At 42.7% G+C, this 20,459-nt stretch overlaps 1 protein-coding gene across 1 annotated transcript in view; it reads right to left on the bottom strand.

Annotated features, from left to right (window-relative positions):
- LOC122565046 (unconventional myosin-Vb-like) overlaps positions 1-20,459 on the bottom strand; it is a 187,612-nt gene that overhangs the window by 135,883 nt on the left and 31,270 nt on the right. The window contains exons 3-6 of the mRNA XM_087975842.1: positions 16,644-16,815; positions 8,927-9,071; positions 5,049-5,205; positions 3,778-3,921 (exon numbers count right to left, since the gene is read on the bottom strand). Coding sequence (XP_087831968.1) covers positions 3,778-3,921; positions 5,049-5,205; positions 8,927-9,071; positions 16,644-16,815 — 618 coding nt within the window. The remainder of the gene's footprint in view (positions 1-3,777; positions 3,922-5,048; positions 5,206-8,926; positions 9,072-16,643; positions 16,816-20,459) is intronic.

Raw genomic sequence — 20,459 nt, 5'->3', positions numbered from 1 at the left:
TATCCAGGCTGACCAGATATCCTAACCCAATCTAGTCCCATTTGCCAGCACTTGGCCCATATCCCTCGAAACCCTTCCTATTCATATAGGCATCCAGATGCCTGTTAAATGCTGTCATTGTACCAGCTTCCACCACCTCCTCTAGCACCTCATTCCATACACACACCACCCTCTGAAAAGTTGCCCCTTAGGTCCCCTTTATATTTTCCCCTCACCCTAAAACTACACCCTATAGTTCTGGACTCCCTCCCCACCCAAGGGAAAGACCTTTTCCATTTACCCACATGATTTTATAAACCTCTAAAAATGTCACTGATCAGCCGGACACCCGAGAGAAAAACAGCCCCAGCCTATTCAGCCTCTCCTTGTTGCTCAAATCCTCCAACCCAGACAACATTCCTGTTAATCTTCTCTGAACCTCCAAGTTGCACAACATCCTTCTGATAGGGAGGGAGACCAGGAATGCAATATTCCAAAAATGGCTTAAGCAATATCCTGTACAGCTGCAACATGATCTCCCAACTCCTACAGTCAGAGGGCTGACCAAAGCAAAAGCAAAAAATAAAAAAAACCTTCACTATCCTATCAACCTGTCACTCTACTTTCAAGGAATTATGAACCTGCACTCCAAGGTCTCTTTGTTCAGCAACACTCCCAAGGACCTTACCATCAAGGTGTATAAGTCCTGCTAAGATTTGCTTTCCCAAAGTGCAGCACCTCACATTTATCTGAATTAAACTCCATCTGCCGCTCCTCAGCCCATTGGCCCATCTGATCAAGATCCTGTTGTACTGAGGAAACCTCCTTTGCTGTCCACTATACCTCCAATTTTGGCGTCATCTGCAAACTTACTAAATAAACCTCTTATGCTCACATCCAAATCATTCACATAAATGACAAAAAGCAGTGGACCCAGCATCGATCCTTGTAACACACCATCACTGGTCACAGGCATTCAGTCTGTCTTCTACCTTAGAGAGCCAGACATGTATCCAAATGGCTAGTTCTCCCTGTATTCCACGAGATCTAACCTTGCTAACCAGTGTCCCATGAGGAACCTTGGCAAACACCTTACTGAAGTCATAGATCACATCCATTGTTCTGCCCTCAATCCTCTTTGAATTTTTGAAGGAATAATAATCACGTTTGAGACATGATTTCTCATGCACAAAGCCATGTTGACTATCCCAAATCAGTCCTTGCCTTTCCAAATACATGTACACCCTGTCCCTCAGGATTCCCTCCAACAAATTGCCCACCACTGATGTCAGGTTCACTGGTCCATAGTTCCCTGGATTTTCCTTACCTTTCTTAAATAGTGGCACCATGTTAGCCAATCTAGTGTCTTCGAGGACCTCACCTATGACTATCAATGATATGAATATCTCAGCAAAGGACCCAGCAATCACTTTCCAGAGTTCTAGGATACACCTGATGAGGTCCTGGGGATTTATTTACTTTTATGCTTTAAAGATATCCTCGGTAATAAGATGTTTTTTTTCAAGATGTCATCATCTACGTCTTACATGCACTTCACCACAGTAAACACTGATAACAAATACTCATTTAGTATCTCCCGCAGTTCCACCCATAGGTTGCCTTTCTGATCTTGGAGGGGCCCCTATTAACTCCTAGTTGCCCTTTTGTCCTTCATGTATTTATAAAATCCCTTTGGATTCTCCTTATTTGCCAAAGCTATATCCCCTTTTTGCCCTCCCGATTTCTCTCGTATACTCCTACTGCCTTTATATGCTAAGGATTCACTTGATCTCTGCTGTCTATACTTGAGACATGCTTCCTCCTTTTTCTTGACCAAACTCTCAAAAATCTCTAGTCATCCATCACTTCCTACACCTACCATCTTTTCCTTCCACCCTAACCGCAATATATTGTCTCCGGACTCTTGTTCTCATTTCTCAAGGCTTCCCATTTTCCAGCTGTCCCTTTACTTGCTAACAACTGCCTCCAATCAGCTTTTGAAAGTTTTGCCTAATGCTGTCAAAATTAGCCTTCCTCAAAATTTCAAACTTCAACTTTTAGATCCAGTCTATCCTTTTCCATCACTATTTTAAAACAAATAGAATTATGGTCGCTGGCCCCAAAGTGCTCCCCCACTGACACCTCAGTCACCTGCCCTGCCTTATTTCCCAAGAGTAGGTCAGGTTTTGCACCTTCTCCAGTAGGTACATCCACATACTGAATCAGAATTTTCTTGAACACAATTTCCTCTCCATCTAAACCCTTTACACTACGGCAGTCCCGGTAAGGATCTAAAATTTGAATTTAGGCTGTTGTCAGAAGCAACAGGTTTAGATTTTTATTAACCACAAAATGGCTTTTCAATTTAAAACAACAAAAAATGGCTGAAAGTAATGATTTGACTCAACTTGTGCTGCTGCTTTGCTGAGTTCAGCAAAATAGAAAAGAATACAATGGACTTTTCATAATGAATTATAAGAGTGATTTAGCATTTCAACTAACCTTGAACTAGCAAGCATGGGGTGATTTTGTACATATGATAATCTGTTTCCCAGGAAATTATCGCTGGATTAGCCTGTTGTCAATCATGTCACCTTATTACAGTTGATTGGACTTTTGTAATTAAGAGCTGAAACTTTATTGCTGGAACAGCACAGCAGATCAGGCAGCATCTAGGGAACAGAAGATTCGACGTTTCGGGCACATGCCCTTCTTCTTCCTGAAGAAGGGCATGTGCCCGAAACGTCGAATCTTCTGTTCCCTAGATGCTGCCTGACCTGCTGTGCTGTTCCAGCAATAAAGTTTCAGCTTTGATCTCCAGCATCTGCAGACCTCACTTTCTCCTTTTGTAATTAAGAACCCTTTCCCAGGAAATATCATTGGATTAACCTGCTGTTAATCTGCGCCAGGCTGCCTTAATTTATTAAACTGGTAACCTTGCTTTAAGCAGACCATACTCCTAGAGATTCTTTTGACCAATCCAGAGACCAAGAGACCATGGAAGGGGGTCTAGATCTTCACCAGTCTACATTTGGAAAGTTAAAATCCCTACTATAACTACCCTATTATTTTTACAGATAGAGATCTCCTTACAAAATGTGTTCCTCAATTTCCCACTGACTATTGGGAGTCCCAATAAGGTGATCATACCTTTCTTATTTCAGTTCCACCCAAATCACTTCCCTGCATGTATTCTGAGGAATATCTTCCAAGTACAGCAGTAATACTATCCTAATCAAAAAGGCCACTCCCCCTCCTTTCCATCCTTCATATAGGTGGTGTCCTGGAACATTAAGCTGCCAGTTCTGTCCATCCTTGAACCACACCTCTAATTGCTGTGATATCCCAGTCCCATGTTCCTAACCATGCCCTGAGCTCATCTGCCTTCCCTGTTAGGCCTCTTGCATTGAAATAAATGAAGTTTAATTTATTAGTCTTATCTTCTCTGCTTTGTCCACGCCCACCTTGATTGTTTGACTCTCTCCTTTTCCTAAGTGTACCAGTCTCAGATTGATCTTTCCGCACTATTTCCCTGGTTCCCACCCCCCAACCTTACTCGTTTAAATCCTCCTGAGCAACTCTCGCAAATCTCTATTAGTATATTAGTCCCCTTCCAATTCAGTTGCAATCCATCCTTCCTGTATAGGTCACTACCCCAGAAGCAATTCCAAATGATCCAAAAAAAAAGTGAACCCTTGTCCCCTGCACCAGCTCATTATGCAGAAATGTTAAACAAGACAGACAAGGGACAGAAAACATTTACAGATATCTCAAAGCAGCAAGTAAAGCATTCTTTACCTGAAAAACCACTCGTGATTTCTCCAGTAAGTATGTTCTCATATTGGCCCCCATAATGTGATACCTACGATCGAAACGGATCTCAATGTATTTTCCAAATCGACTACTGTTGTCATTTCTTGTAGTTTTTGCATTTCCAATTGCCTATTGGAAAATGAACATAATACCAACCTTAAAAAAAGCCAATCATTTATATGGATGTGAATACAAGAGCTATTGTTGGTAGGTTTGTAGATGAAGCGTAGTGGACAGCGAAAGTTATTATAGAGTACAGTGGGATCTTGATCAAATCGGCCAGCGGACAGAGGAGTGGTTGATGCCAAACCAAAAAAAAAAAAATTTTTTTTAAAAATCAGTGGGGAGTAGGCGGGCAGGTGCATAATTCCTTGAAGTGGAGTTGAAGGTAGACAGGGTGAAGGCATCATTTGATAGACTTGCCTTCATTGGTCAGAGCATAGAGTATAAGAGTTGGGACGTCATGTTGCGGCTTTACAGGACATCTGTTAGGCCGCTTTTGGAATACTACACAATTTTCATGGGCCTACTGTGGGAGGAGTGTTGTTGAACTGGAGTGCAGAAAAGATTTACAAGAATGGTGGAGGGCTTGAGCTATAGGGAGGCGCTGAATAGGCTGGGTCTCTTTTCCCCACTGGAGCGTTGGAGACTGAGGGGTGACGTTATACTGGTTTAGTAGGTCATGAGGGGAATGGATAGTGAGAATAGCCGAGGCCTTCTTCCCAAAGTAGGAGTCTAAAACTAGAGGGCATAGGGTTAAGGTGGTGGTTGGGGGGGGGTCACGCGCGGGCAGGGTGGCAGTTGGAGTACAGGCAGGAGATTTTGTTTTTAAAAACAAAAAAGGACCTCAGGTTTAACTTTCTCATGCAGAGGGTGGTTTGTGTATATAGAATAAGCTGCCAAAGGAAGTGATGGAGGCAGGTACAATGACAACAACATTTAAAGGCATCTGATGGGTGTATGAACAGGAAGGGTTGAGGGGGACGGATATGGACCAAATGCTGGTAAATAGAACTAGGTCAGATTGAGGGGTCTTGCTGGCACAGATGAATTAGACTGAAGAATATTGACGGACGGACGGACAGACAGAAAAAGGTAGAAGGAAGGGACTTCTGTCAGAATGAGCTGTGCCTTTTGCCAAGATGTCCATATATAACAGTATATATCCACAGAAAGCAGATATTCCAAGTATTTAAAAAAATACTGCCAAGTATTTGAATAAATTAAGCCCACATATGGTGGTGTACAAAATATACCTCCATGATGGGGTTGGATGCCAGAACTTTATCTTCTACGTTTGTTTCATCAGTAGATCCTCCAACGGTTGCAAAATAGCGCATTATGTACTTGGCGGACAGAGTTTTCCCTGCTCCAGATTCTCCACTTATTATAATGGATTGGTTCTTTTCTTCCCTGTTAAAGAAATTGGATAATTTACTGCTCGTATCACCCTATATTCAGTTAGGGAAAAATTGGCAGAGCCAAAATCATTAGCTGAATTCAAACCAACAGAGAAAAAAAGCCATTGTACCCCAAAACAAAGGTAAAACCACATGGAAGTGATAGATGAAAATACTGATTGATGGAAGACAAACTACAGTCTCAATATAGAAAGCATTCAAAAATCAAATGTAGGGCAAATATACAACATACAAAAATACAAACAACTCCCCATTGCGTGCTAAAGCAATCCATGAAGGAAATGTTACTTGAACTGGAGTCAGAAAGCTTAGCTCACTATATACAATATTGCTAAGGACGTTGTCAAATATTGTTGGTATTGTGGGAAAACCGATCAAAAACATTTTTATGCAAATGCAGGATATTGTTTTAGCTTGAAGGTCATTTAGTTCAAAGTGATACAGTACAGTTGTTTAAAAAGGCAAAATTAAATGCAAAAACTCAAGCCCAACATCTTGCTCTCGAGGTCTAATATCTAGTTTGTATTGATTGATGTCAAAAGATTAAGTAAAATTGGGAACTAATAATGAAATATACAAATGAAACAAATTAGACCAAACTGACGAAATGTGTCATTCAGATAAATTAAATGCATGTGCAACATCAGATTGAAAATACAATGCAACACAAGGCAATGAAAGTCATTCAGAGATAAGAGATACAGTTAAAAAGGAATTCATCTCTGTTCAGCAACTTGATTTGCATAGCTTTTGTTGAGCACATTTAACAAAAATACTTGGTGCAAATTACTTCTAAGTGAGTGGTGCATGCATCTAATAAAGATAGGAAAGTAAAGTTGTCTTGACAGTAGCTTTTCAAGTTTATAAGATGAGATGAGTGTTTTGGTTTCTTGCGAAAGGAGAGACCGTGATCTAGAAACCTTCAATACAGTCATCATTAAAACAGTCCCATATTCAATATTTCAGTTAAGTAACATTAAAATAAACTTGACTTGTTTTCCCTGAACTACACAAATTAACATACCTACATATTTCCCAATTCATCTAATATAGCAAGACAAATACACAAGCTCATTTGGTTAGCATTAACTCAAACTGAAGCTCAGTGCCTTGACAGTAATGAAAACAATATGCAGTACTCTTGAAAGAATATGGCTTTTAATCTCCAGGCACAACACTCAGTATCGTATATTGCACAAGAAATAGTTATCCTGCAGTCATTGAATGAAGTATCCATTTATTACAGAACAGAAGAGCGCTTGGGAAAACATGAGGTACATGTACAACAGATTAGTTTGAAGGCATTATAGTTGACCATTGTTTTACTATGCACAGCAAGTGTTAGACCAGTATCAGGATGGACAAGCAGACCAGTTTGATTACATAGAATTACAAATATTACATGATTTTTTTTTCCAAAGCAACTCCGTATTTTGAATTAATGTAGCAAACTTCATTAGATAACCTTGCATTGAGGAAGTAGGGGAAATCTGGCAGATGGAGCTTAGATTGGATATGTGCAGCAAGGTGGCCATTTTGGCTAGGGGATAGAAAAAAGGGGAAAATTGTTATTTAAATGGGAAGCAGATTCAAAGTGCATCAGTGCTGAGGGATGTGGGTGTTTTTGTGCATGAATTGCACAAGTGGGGTATACAGGTGTAAATGAAATAAAGTCAGGCAAATATTGCAAAAGGACTGGATTGTAAAAGTAAAGAGAGGTGTCGATCCAATTATACAAGGCATTGGTGAGACTAAACCTGGAACATTGTTGAGAAAGTGAGGACTGCAGATGCTGGAGATCAAAGTCGAAGAGTGTAATGCTGGAAAAGCACAGCAAGTCAGGCAGCAGAGGAGCACGAGAATCTATGTTTCAGGCATAAGCCCTTCATCTTTCCTGATGAAGGAAGGGCTTATGCCTGAAACGTCAATTCTCCTGCTCCACAGATGCTGCCTGACCTGCTGTGCTTTTCCAGCATTACTCTCTACTCTGGAACACTGTCGAGTTTTGATCTCCTTACTTGAGGAAGGATGTGGTGGCAATGAAGGCAGTTCAGAGGAGGTTCACAAGGTTGATTCCAGAGAATCATTCTATTGTACGAGGAGTGGTTGAACAGCTTGGGCTCATACTCACTGGATTTTAGAAAGCGGTGGGAGGAGGGGAGTTGAATTTGACTGAGGTACATATTATGCTAAAGGGGTTTGATAAAAAGGTGGATGGTGAACAGATGTTCCCCCCCCCCCAACCCTTGTGTGACCCCTTGTTAGAGAATGGGTCTTAGATATAGAGTGAGAGGAGGTAGATTCAAAATTGAAATAAGGAGAAACTACTTCAGTGAGGGATAATGAATCTGTGGAACTCATTACCCCAGAATTCAGTGGAGGCAGAAAATCAGTCAGGAAATAAACAGGGTAAGTTTTGATGAAAAACTGGATAAAAGGGCAATGGGGGAAGGTAGGAAAGTCGAGTTGAGACCAGGATAAGATCAGGCATGATCAAATTAAATTGCAAAGGGGGCAAAGAGCTGAACTGCCACCTCCCATTTCTAATTCCTATGTCGCTACATAACTGCCAGCTACATAAAACTAATGTCAAGAGCCATCAGCTATAGCACCCCATTAAACCCAACTTGAAGAGCGGCTTGTGATTTAAACATAGAAGATTTTCTTGAAAAATAGATGTTCAGCTATCACCAACATCCAAGGGGATTTGCTGTTTAAAAGAAACTAAACTGGACCAGGCAAATAAGTACTGTGACTGGAAGGGCAGGTCAGATTGGAATTCTGCACCAAGTAACTCCACTCCCGACTCTCCAAAGGCTATCCACCACCTAGGAGACAAATGCAGCAATGTGATGGAAGTCTGCTCTTCTCTGAATGACTGCAGCTTCAACAACACAAAGTTTGACACCATCCAGGATCCACCAATTGCCTTGTTTCATGCTACCTGCAAAAGTGTCATTCCTCCCATTTTATCTATTCATGTATTCTCTACTCCTGTTTCCCCAGGTCCTGCTTCTTGAAACTCCCTCTTCCTTCTAAAAAAAGAAAGAATTCAAGTTTCCAATTCACCTACTCCCCCTTTTTGGATCAATGTTCATTTCCAACATCCATCAACGAAACACATTGATGTGTTAAGTACAGGCCTAGGAAATCTGAGAGGAGGCTGGGCAGGAGGAGAAGCCATAAACCCAGGTTGAGAAGTGCAAGAATCACAACTCCAGTCACTGGAGTGAGTTAGCCACACTGTGCCAGCAGCACCCCCTCTTTTGTCCCACATTAATAGTTGTACCTTCAATTTAGCTCCCACAAATTCCTCCAGCAAACTCCTCAACCTCTACCTCTTTAAGGTCTTCACTAATTTCAGTTTTCTAACATTAAGCCACCATGTCCATGTTTAAAAAAATACTACTTAAATGTAAGTCATTGTTCAATACTTAGGTATCAGTTTATGCCCCTTTGCAAATAATTCAGTTGCTAGCCATTCAATACAAGAGCCAGTTTAATCAATTCTTAATCCCTATCTCCTGCCTTTTTTGTTCAGCCTTTGAGATTATCCAGACTGAAAGACCAGTAAAGTTCATACTGAACATTCCTTAGAGAAACAGACCAGATGTTTCTTTGATATTCAATTGGATGCTATTTTGATATTTAAAAAATCCATACTCAACAGCTTTTCAAAGCGGTGTATTAGGATCTCGATCCCATGTACTCACCTAGCCAACTGCTTGTATGCTTCCTCAGCAACAGCAAAGATATGGGGATCCATATCACCCACATTCTGTCCACTATAAGCATAAATTACATCATCTCCATAAAGAGGGAGCTGTTCATATGGGTTTACAGCAACAAGAACGATACCTACAAAAAAGGTTCAAGGTGTTAAGCAATTTAAGAATTCAAGCTATTTAAAATTATAAAGTAATTTTATCATTGTAAATGTATTAAATGATACACTTCAATCTTGGAAACTGATTGTACCAATGCATAATGTTTCCCACAGAGAAACAGGGGAATTTATAAATGGAGAACGAAGATGTCGGACTAATTAAATACATATTTTGGCTCAGTGTTCTCCCTTAAGACAAAATCCCAAGAGAAAACAAAATGCCATGGAACACAAGATCCAGTGAAGGGCAGGAGCTGAAGGAAATAATGGATTTAGTATTGTCACATGTACCTACATACAGTCAAAACTCTTGTATTGTGTGCCATACAGAAGGTAACAGCACACAAGGATATACAGATCATAGGGCAATTAAACAGAACAAGACATACAGTGTTATGGCTGTACAGAAGGTGCATAAAGCAAGATCAACATTAGGTTTGAAATTTGAGGGGTCCATTCAGCAGTCTAACAGCAGGGAAGAAGCTGATCTTGAACTTGTTGGCACACGTACCTAAGCTTTTGTATCTTCTGCCTGATGGAAGAGGTTGGAAGAGATTATAACCAGAGTGGGAGGGGGGGGGATCTTTGATGTTGGCTGGCTTTCCATGGCAATGAGAAATGTAGAGGGAGTCAATGGATGTGAAGTTGGCTTGAACAACGGTCTGCTCAAGGTTTTCTGGGTAGTTTAAGGCCTTGGGCAGAGCAGTTGCCATAACAAGCTGTGATGTACCCAAATAGAATGCATTCTATGGTGCTTTAAACAGTTGCATATGGACATGCCAACTTTAAAAATAGGTGCCTGAGCACAAAGAGGCATCATGCCTTCCTGACTGTTGCATCTACACAGGAGGACCGGGGAGGTTGTTGGTTATTGTCACTCCTAGAATCTTGATGCTCTCAACCCTCTCAGCTCCGTCGGTGTAGGTAGGGGCATGTCATCCTCCTTTCTTCCTGAAGTCCATAATCTACTTTGGTTTTGCTGACGCTGCCACTCCACTCCCCCAATACTGATAAGTCATTGTTGGATGGAGAAATTTATTGTATTGAATCTGAAATCCCCAGGGCATAATAAACTTATACCCAAGTGCTTAAGGTACTGGCCTAGAAACAGTGGATACATTGGTGGTTATTTTTCAATATTTAAAGGCTCTGGATTAGTTCCTATTGTTTGGAAAGCAGCCAATGTAGCCCCACTGTTTAAAACGAGGGAGTGAGAAAACAGGCAATTTTGACCAATGAGCCTGAAAATATAATAGGGAAAATACTAGAGTCATTATTAAAGATTTAACAGCAGATAACTTGGAAAGAGTGACATGATCAGATGATTTGCAAGAGGGAAGTCATGCTTAACAACTCTAATGGAATGTTTTCAGAATGTAACTAGTAGAATTGATAAAGGAGAACCAGTGGATATGGTTTACTTACGTTCACAAGGCTTTCGTAAGGACCCATGTAAGAAATTAGCATGTAATATGAAAGTGAATGGGATTACAGGTAGTATACTGACATGAATTAGGAACCTGTTGGCAGACAGGAAACAGCAGGCATAAACAGGTCTTCTAGTGGCAGCCAGTGACTCTTGAGGTACATAAGATTTCATGCTTCAGTGTGGTTTGGACAATAATGAGTGAGCAAATGAAATATAGTGTGGATAAATGGGAGGTTATCCACTTTGGTAGCAGAAACAGGAATGCAAATTACCAGAACAGTGATAGATTGGGAAAGGGGGAGGGTGCAGTGAGGAGGGTCCTTATATACCATGCTGTAAACATGTAAGTGCAGCAGCCAGTGAAGGCAAAGAATGGAATGTTGGCCTTCATTAAGAGAAGATTCAAGTATAGGAGCACAGATAATGCCGCAATTCTGTGGACCTCAGTGAAAACATACCTGGAGCAGAGAATCCTGCAGTTTTAGTTTCCTTACCCATGGATGGATGATCTGGGTACGGATGTGTGCAAAGTTTTACCAGGCTGATTTAATGTATACCGTCAAAGCAGGAGAGAAAAAACCTCAAACTTGACTTTATAGGACAAGTCAGCATATCAGGACATAAAAGGGTAAAAGGCATTAACATGCAGCACATAAAAGCTATTAGCTCATTAAGTTTGTATCAGCTCTACAAAAAAAAAGCTTTTTTTAAAAAAAATTATTCCCACTTCCATCTTTTCCCCCTCTGGTTCTGCATGTTTCTTTTTCAAGTAGATATCCAATTACCTTTCAAAAGTTCTTAGTGAATTTACTTGCAGGCAGCTTATATCTCACTGCAATAAGTAAAAAAATCTTAGAGCTTTTGATTTTTTTTTAAACCAATTAACTCAGGTCTTTCCTAATTAACAGCCCCATCACCAGTGAAAGTAGTTTCTCATTTGCTCTAACAAAACTTCAAATAACTGGTCTTTAAGCCTGTGCTTTCGCTATAGTTGCGCTGACGTTTGCCAAAGCTTGTGCACTAATTTACAGATGCATTGCACAGTGCTTAATGTCGCAAATGAGAATGGTTTTCCAATGCATTAAAGTGTCCATCTTCTATATTTAGTTAATTTACTACTATTTGGAAAAGGAATAGATATGATGCTTGGTCCTGTGGGAACATATTTCCCTCCCAGTCAAGATAACACCGGTTCACTCGAAAACCTGATGATGTGTAATTTACACTGACTAATGTATTCTTCCATGGCTTTGCCCAGTTCATTTTGAGCATCTTCACAATGCCCATCTCCTTCACAAGGCTCCCAGTCCTTTAATTCTGTTGCTCTGGCCTCATGTACAACCTTTTTGACTTTCAAGTCAATGGAACCTCCGTTTAGCTCAAAAAAGGGTTTTTAAGTCCTCATTCTTATCATTTGGTAAAGATTCTTTGCTCCCATGAATTTTCTGCCTTCTTTTATCAAACCCAAACCATAGGCAGCTCTCTGCTTTACAAAGACGTTAACTGCAAGTTGGCATTGCTTTTAAATCTGTGGTTGTGGTGATGAAAGGCTGACTCATGGAAATGGTAGAATTAAATTCACACATTAGCTCTCTCATCCCAAATCTCTTTAAAAGGTCATTCATTAAAATCAATGACAGTGGCTATTTTACATGCAAAGGTAATGTTCAACAATTTTGGTAGTGTTGACATGGGCTTGTGGAAGTGGTGACAGGAAAATGGTCTGCAGAGCATTGCTATAGGTTATTATTTTTAATGTCTTATCCAAAATACATTAGTCAGTGTAGATTACACATCAGGTTTTGGAGTGAACCGGTGTTATCTTGACTGGGAGGGAAATATGTTCCCACAGGACCAAGCATCATATCTATTTCTTTTCCAAATTGTAGTAAATTAACTAAATATAGAATCATGATGGAAGCTGAAGCAAATAATTCTAATAATCAACATTGTTGCATAGGACTATAACTAAGTGATTATATTTTAGCAGTCATCTTGATCAAAAAGATCAAGCAATCAAGATGTAGAGATTTATCATAAAATGCCTCAAGAACACAGGATCAGTTTGTAATATTAGAAGTTGAAACTTTATTGCTGGAACAGCACAGCAGGTCAGGCAGCATCCAGGGAACAGGAGATTCGACGTTTCGGGCACAGGCCCTTCTTCAGGAATGAGCAGAGAGTGTTCAGCAGGAGAAGATAAAAGGTAGGGAGGAGGGACTTGGAGGAGGGGCGTTGGAAATGTGATAGGTGGAAAGAGGTCAAGGTGAGGGTGATAGGTCGGAGTAGGATGGAGGCGGAGAGGTCAAGAAGAAGACTGCAGGTCAGGAAGGCGGTGCCGGGCTGGAGGGATCCGGCTGAGACAAGGTGGGGGGAGGGGGGATGAAGAAACTGGTGAAGTCCAAGTTCATCCCCTGCGGTTGGAGGGTTCCCAGTCGGAAGATAAGACGCTCCTCCTCCGACCGTCGGGTTGTTGTGGTTTGGCGGTGGATGAGTCCAATGACCTGCATATCCTCGGTGGAGTGGGAGGGGGAGTTGAAATGCTGTGCTACAGGTTGGTTGGGTTGGTTCGTCCGGGTGGCCCAGAGGTGCTCTCTGAATCGCTCCGCAAGTAGGCGGCCTGTTTCCCCAATATAGAGGAGGCTGCAGCGGATGCAGTAGATGATGTGGGTGGAGGTGCAGGTGAATCTGTGGCGGATATGGAAGTTTCCTTTGGGGCCTTGGAGAGAAGTGAGGGGGGAGGTGTGGGCGCAAGTGTTGCACCTCCTGCGGTTGCAAGGGAAGGTGCCGGGAATGGAGGTTGGGTCGGTGGGGGGTGTGGATCTGACAAGGGAGTCGCGGAGGGAGTGGTCTCTACGGAAAGCGGATAGGGGAGGGGAGGGAAATATATCCTTGGTGCTGGGGTCTGTTTGGAGGTGGCGGAAGTGACGGCGGATGATGCGCTGTACATGGAGATTGGTGGGCCCTCCAACCTCATAGTAACCTCCCATCCACCGCCTCCAACCTCATAGTAACCTCCCATCCACCGCCTCCAACCTCATAGTAACCTCCCATCCACCGCCTCCAACCTCAGTCCCACAACCCCGCACCGCCCGTTTCTACCTCCTGCCCAAAATCCACAAACCTGACTGCCCCGGACGACCCATCGTCTCAGCCTGCTCCTGCCCAACCGAACTCATCTCGGCATACCTTGACACGGTCCTGTCCCCATTAGTCCAAGAACTCCCCACCTACGTTTGTGACACCACCCACGCCCTCCACCTCCTCCAGGATTTCCGCTTCCCCGGTCCCCAACACCTCATCTTCACCATGGACATCCAGTCCCTGTACACCTCCATCCCCCATCACGAAGGACTCAAAGCACTCCGCTTCTTCCTTTCCCGCCGTACCACCCAGTACCCTTCCACCGACACCCTCCTTCGACTGACCGAACTGGTCCTCACCCTGAACAACTTTTCTTTCCAATCCTCCCACTTTCTCCAAACAAAAGGAGTAGCCATGGGCACCCGCATGGGCCCCAGCTATGCCTGCCTCTTCGTAGGGTATGTGGAACAATCCATCTTCCGCAACTACACTGGACCCACCCCCCATCTTTTCCTTCGCTACATTGAGGACTGTATCGGCGCTACCTCGTGCTCCCACGAGGAGGTTGAACAGTTCATCCACAACACTAACACCTTCCACCCCAACCTCAAATTCACCTGGACAGTCTCGGACTCCTCCCTCCCCTTCCTAGACCTTTCCGTTTCTATCTCAGGCGACCGAATCAACACGGACATCTACTACAAACCAACCGACTCCCACAGCTACCTGGACTACACCTCCTCCCATCCTGCCCCCTGTAAAAACGCCATCCCATTCTCCCAATTCCTTCGTCTCCGCCGCATCTGCTCCCAGGAGGACCAGTTCAAAATACGTACAACACAGATGGCCTCCTTCTTCAAGGACCGCAATTTCCCCCCCGACGTGGTCGACAGTGCCCTCCACCGCATCTCCTCCACTTCCCGCTCCTCCGCCCTTGAGCCCCGCCCCTCCAACCGCCACCAGGACAGAACCCCACTGGTCCTCACCTACCACCCCACCAATCTCCATGTACAGCGCATCATCCGCCGTCACTTCCGCCACCTCCAAACAGACCCCAGCACCAAGGATATATTTCCCTCCCCTCCCCTATCAGCTTTCCGTAGAGACCACTCCCTCCGCGACTCCCTTGTCAGATCCACACCCCCCACCGACCCAACCTCCACTCCCGGCACCTTCCCTTGCAACAGCAGGAGGTGCAACACTTGCGCCCACACCTCCCCCCTCACTTCTCTCCAAGGCCCCAAAGGAAACTTCCATATCCGCCACAGATTCACCTGCACCTCCACCCACATCATCTACTGCATCCGCTGCAGCCTCCTCTATATTGGGGAGACAGGCCGCCTACTTGCGGAGCGATTCAGAGAGCACCTCTGGGCCACCCGGACGAACCAACCCAACCAACCTGTAGCACAGCATTTCAACTCCCCCTCCCACTCCACCGAGGATATGCAGGTCATTGGACTCATCCACCGCCAAACCACAACAACCCGACGGTCGGAGGAGGAGCGTCTTATCTTCCGACTGGGAACCCTCCAACCGCAGGGGATGAACTTGGACTTCACCAGTTTCTTCATCCCCCCTCCCCCCACCTTGTCTCAGCCGGATCCCTCCAGCCCGGCACCGCCTTCCTGACCTGCAGTCTTCTTCTTGACCTCTCCGCCTCCATCCTACTCCGACCTATCACCCTCACCTTGACCTCTTTCCACCTATCACATTTCCAACGCCCCTCCTCCAAGTCCCTCCTCCCTACCTTTTATCTTCTCCTGCTGAACACTCTCTGCTCATTCCTGAAGAAGGGCCTGTGCCCGAAACGTCGAATCTCCTGTTCCCTGGATGCTGCCTGACCTGCTGTGCTGTTCCAGCAATAAAGTTTCAACTTTGATCTCCAGCATCTGCAGACCTCACTTTCTCCTTGTAATATTAGAAAGCTCCTTAAAAATAATGTACAAGGATCCTTTCACTGGTTCTGCCATTTCTGTAGGCTTTAAAAAAAACTGCTCATCAAAATTAACTTTTTGCCTCCAAGGCAGGATGAAGATAACCACATATATGCATGATTCAAGTTAAGATGTATCATATTGTGGAGGACTTCCTGCAGTCACAAACAGTATCCAATACATGTCAACAATCCCTTAGGAAGGGAGAAAGTCAATTACTCAAGTTACGGATAATTAAGGAAACCTAAAATGAAGCAACAGGAGTAATACTGCACAATGATCTCTCTTACAGAATAGATCTAGAACTGTAAACACCCTTATTTCAAGGGCATTAGACAATAAAATTAGGAAGATCTTACTGTAACTGTACAAGCTGTTGATGAGACCACATCGGAAGAATGGAGCGCATTTTAGTCCCCTTGTTAAAAAAGATATTGTCTCATTGGAGGCAGCTCAGAGGAGATTCACTAAGCCAATTCCACGTATGGGGAGGGATTGTCTTTTGAGGAAAGATTAAACAGGTTAGTACTCTACTCACTAAAGAGTAGAAGAATGAGAGGTGATCTCGTTGTTACATCTGGGATTCTTATGGGACTTGACAGGTTAAGTGCCAAGAGGATGTTTCCCCTCATGGGAAAGTCTAGGAGCAGCAGGCTTAGTCCCAGAATTTAAAAAAAAGAGGCAATTTAAAACTGAGGAGGATTGAGTGAAACTGGAACTCGGTCAGAGAGCTGTGGGGCAGAATCCTGGTGTATATTTGAGCATGACATGGATAGATTCTTGATCAGTACGGGATCAAGGATGGTGGAGAAAGTGCTGGAAAGTGGACCAGCCATGATACAGTTGAATGGTGAAGCAGGCTAGGAGGGGCTGAATGGCCTAATCCGGTTCCTATTTGTTATGGCCTTAAACTCAGCCTAGAACATTGGGAAGTAAACAAAATTCCAGATTGAAGAGGGAGGCAGGCCATTGACCAAAGGCAGGGAAGTAATAACAGATTTTTTTTAATATAAATAAAAGAGATGGCCAATTTGCTTTCAAAAAGTAAAAATTTTATAAGCACATTTTAACAGTTGCTGTGAAAGGAAACTTACCACAATATGTATAAATGTTGTTGAACTCTAAAAACCTCACTTTTAAGTTGTGAAGCACTGCAGGTTCGTGTAGGTAACTGAGTGAAGTCAAGTCATTTTCACCCATTAAAATGTCAGGGTTCCGCAGATATGGCAATTCTTCTGTTTTTTTGTTAATGCGATACTCTATATTCTACAGCAAAACAAAATCATTAGACCACATACTAGACTTTCCGCACAAGATTCTTTGCTAGCATTTCTAACTTAATCCATATTTCCAACGATTGTAGGGCTGTTCATTGGCAGTAAACAAACTCAGTTGTCAGCATTTTGAGAAGTTATCAGCTTGGTCGAGAACAGTAATTTTAAAGAAATTTACATTTCAGTCACTGAATTAAACCACAAAATTGTTTAAAACAAATTTTTAGTAAGTGTCAAACTGAGCAAACAGTAGACACCATTTGAGCCAATAGTATCTACCCAAGTTAAACATTATTAGACAAAGTTCAGTTGGTCATAAAGTATAAGTTATGCATTAAAAGAGTAGACACACGTGATACATCTGCAAAATCTCCAACTTTACTGGTGGTGGCCTGGAATGTATGGATCCAATATCATCAAGCATCAGAAATGTCTGCAACAATGACATATATTCATAAGTTTTTAAGCTTCTGGACCTAGCCACTGCCTCCATTAGGCTGCCTGTACCAACTGAGCTTTGATAGTTGTAGTTCTTGTTAAGATGGTTTCAAATATTTTCAGTGACCCCATAAGTTTTTGCCTTCCAATCTCAGTTGCAAACTTACTTACCTTTCAAACTGGAAGGTTGTTTTTTCTATTCATTTAAAGTCTCAAAGAAAAAAATATACAAAGTTTTAGAAGCACCACCTACTTTCCCAGCAAATACAGCCAGGCCCCCTTCCAGGTATAAGGTAAAAAGGTATAAGCACCAGGTATCCAGGTAATTATAGTCATAGTCTGGAGCACGGAAAGGCATCCTTCAGTCCAACTCATCTGCACCAGTCAAAAATCCCAATCTGACCTAGTCCCATTTACCAGCATTTGGAACATATCACTAAACCCTTTGTATTCATATACTCATCCAGGTGCCTTTTAAAAATGCTGTAATTATACCAGCCTTCACCACTTCCTCTGGCAGCTCATTCCATACATGCAACACCGTGTTGAAAAGGTTACCCTCATGTCCTTTAAAATCTTTCCCCCTCTCACCTTAAACTTATGCTCTCTAGTTTTGGACTCCCCCACTTCAGGGGAGAGACTTGTCTGTTTACCCTATCCATGCATAATTTTATAGACCTTGAAGGTCACACCCCCCCCCCCCCCAACCAATACTCCAGGGGAAAATTCCCCAGCCTATTCAGCATCTCCCAATATTTCAAATCTTCCAACATCCTTTCAAATCTTTCCTGCACCCTCTCAAGTGGAAGGGCAACCAGAATTGAACACTATTCCAAAAGTAGTCTCACCCATGTCCTGTACAGCTGTAACATCCCAACTCCTAACTCAGTGCTTTGACCAATGAAGGCAAATGCACTAAACATTTGTCATGTCAATGCCCCCAAATATTCAGGTGTATACCACATAGGAACTCTTGCTAAAGGAAGATTCCTCTATATGGTATTACAAGCAGCAGTCCAAGCTCATAGTATGGGAGCATATTAGTAGGAACATCTGGCCCCTCCACTGGTGACCTTAAAATGGGTAGGAGATGCTGGAGGCCAGAGTCAAAAAAGTGCTGGATAAACACAGCAGGTCAGGCAGGATCTGACGAGCAGGAAAGTTGACATTTTGGGCATAAACCCTTCATCAGAAAAAGGGGTATGGGAGAAGCGGAGATAAATGATTCATCTCAGCCCCCTTTCTCTCCCACCCCCTCCATTCCTGAAGGACGGCTTATAGCCAAAATGTCAACTCTCCTGCTCCTCTGATGCTGCCTGACCAGCTGTGCTTTTCCAGCACACTTGTGGCTGGAAAGGGAAGAGACATTAGTAAACAATGTAAGGAAGGTGGTCAAGGTCACATGAAGGGCAGCTGGGTGAGATAAAGGCTGGACATCTGACTCAGTGGTGAAAAGTGGAGCTTTACACAAGGTTTCCTGCAAATGGTCACCAGGGTGAGAGATAAGAGGAGGATAAAAAGGCACAGATTGAGGGGCCAACCTGCAGTGAGACCAGAGTGACAGAAGGTGATGAGTGTAGAGAAAACAATTGATTGACAAGATGAATGAATATCTAGAGTTTTTAATTTTTTAATAAAGCACTCAGATTGTTTAGGTCTAAGCTTACTCTTCAAAATAAATATAGGTTGATATAGTGTTGTATTTTTAAATTACATGAAGTGTCATGAATAGGGAATCTAGAATGATCAGTTAAATACATTTTAAATCAGATGCAATAGAGTTGGCAGGGTGGGGAACGTATTACTGCTTCACACCACAAATGATCCAGAGCAAATATCTTAGCAAGTGTTTGCAGGTCAAGGATCTTGGGATCAGAGTCAAGGAATTAGAGTCCAAGCAGCACTAAAAGGGAAGCGGGATTTTACTTGGACATTGTCCAGGAGGCAGTCACACCCGTAGGTTGGTAGGTAAGTAATACGCTGTTAGCCTGGGAGCAGGGAATCCTTGTGACTGCAGATAAGGCAGATAGAGATCCAGATAGTCACATTTGATGAGCTTTGTGACTAGACAATTACAGCAGTCAAAATTCTTCCAAGCCATGTGGCTAAGTGTAGAGGCTGCTGGGAGAAGTAGCGAACTGACCATTACATAGTAAGCCAGAAAAATTAGAAAGCAGTAATGGTATGTGGCTGTATAATTAGAGGAATAGATACAGTCCTCTGCAGTCATAAGCATGAGTCAGTCTGTGTTGCCTGCCTTGTGCCATGGTAAGGACATCTCCTCAGGATTTGCAGGACTTGAGAAACTTAGAACAGGAGTGGGGGGGAGGGGGGGGAAGGTGGAGAAAAAGAACCAGTTGTGTCACTAAGAACACTGACATGGCCAGAAGAGGTTTGTTGAAAGATTTGAAACTGTTAGGAGCTAAAATTACAAAGCAGAACCTCCAAAGTAAATCTCAATGACTATCTAAGCGATGGGCAAACTGACATCAGATAACTAAAGCCAAGAGTTAAACTGGTGGAGGATTAGGTTTACACGGGGCACTGGCACCATTATCGAAGTAGAAGGAAGCTGTTCCAGTGGGACAGGCTTTACTTGAACGGAGCTACGACCAGTGACTGTGCAAAAACTGAATAACTAAGGCTGCAGAGGGTGGTTTGGTGAGAGTTTGAAAGAAGGGAAATGTAAGTGTATGAAACAAAATGATGCCATTACAGTGCAGCTATTTGGATAATTACCTTCTGTCCCACTCTGGGTGAGTGTACATACAGAAAACAGGAACTGGGACCAAAAAGGAAAAGGGGAAATATAGCAGAAAGATAAAACTAATGGCTCTTCACTTGAATGCTTGTATTAGAAACAAAATAAACAAACTAACACCAGAGATTAATGGTTACGAAGCTTAGTCATTCCAAAAACATGGTTATAAAGATGATCAAAACTGGAATCTTAAAAAATTCAGGGATATGTAACCTTTTAAAGGAAAAAAAAAGGTGGTGAAGTAGCTTTGTTCATACAAGATAAACTAAAGTAGGATAGCAAAAGGGAGACAAATACTGATGGGACTAGTCTACAGGTCCCATAGCAGGAAGTACATAGTGTAGGACAGAATAAATCAAGAAAAAAAAAAGCATGAAAAGAGTACGTTGGTCATAAGGAAGCTTTCGTCTTCATGTGGATTGGGAAAGTCAATCTGG

This window comes from Chiloscyllium plagiosum, unplaced genomic scaffold, assembly GCF_037043375.1.
Source record: "Chiloscyllium plagiosum isolate Xiang-an unplaced genomic scaffold, Cpla_swu_hap1 HiC_scaffold_28, whole genome shotgun sequence".
In the NCBI taxonomy this organism is placed as follows: Eukaryota; Metazoa; Chordata; class Chondrichthyes; order Orectolobiformes; family Hemiscylliidae; genus Chiloscyllium; species Chiloscyllium plagiosum.
The sequence above is the reverse complement of the archived record's forward strand: the minus strand, read 5'-3'. Positions and strand labels throughout refer to the sequence as shown.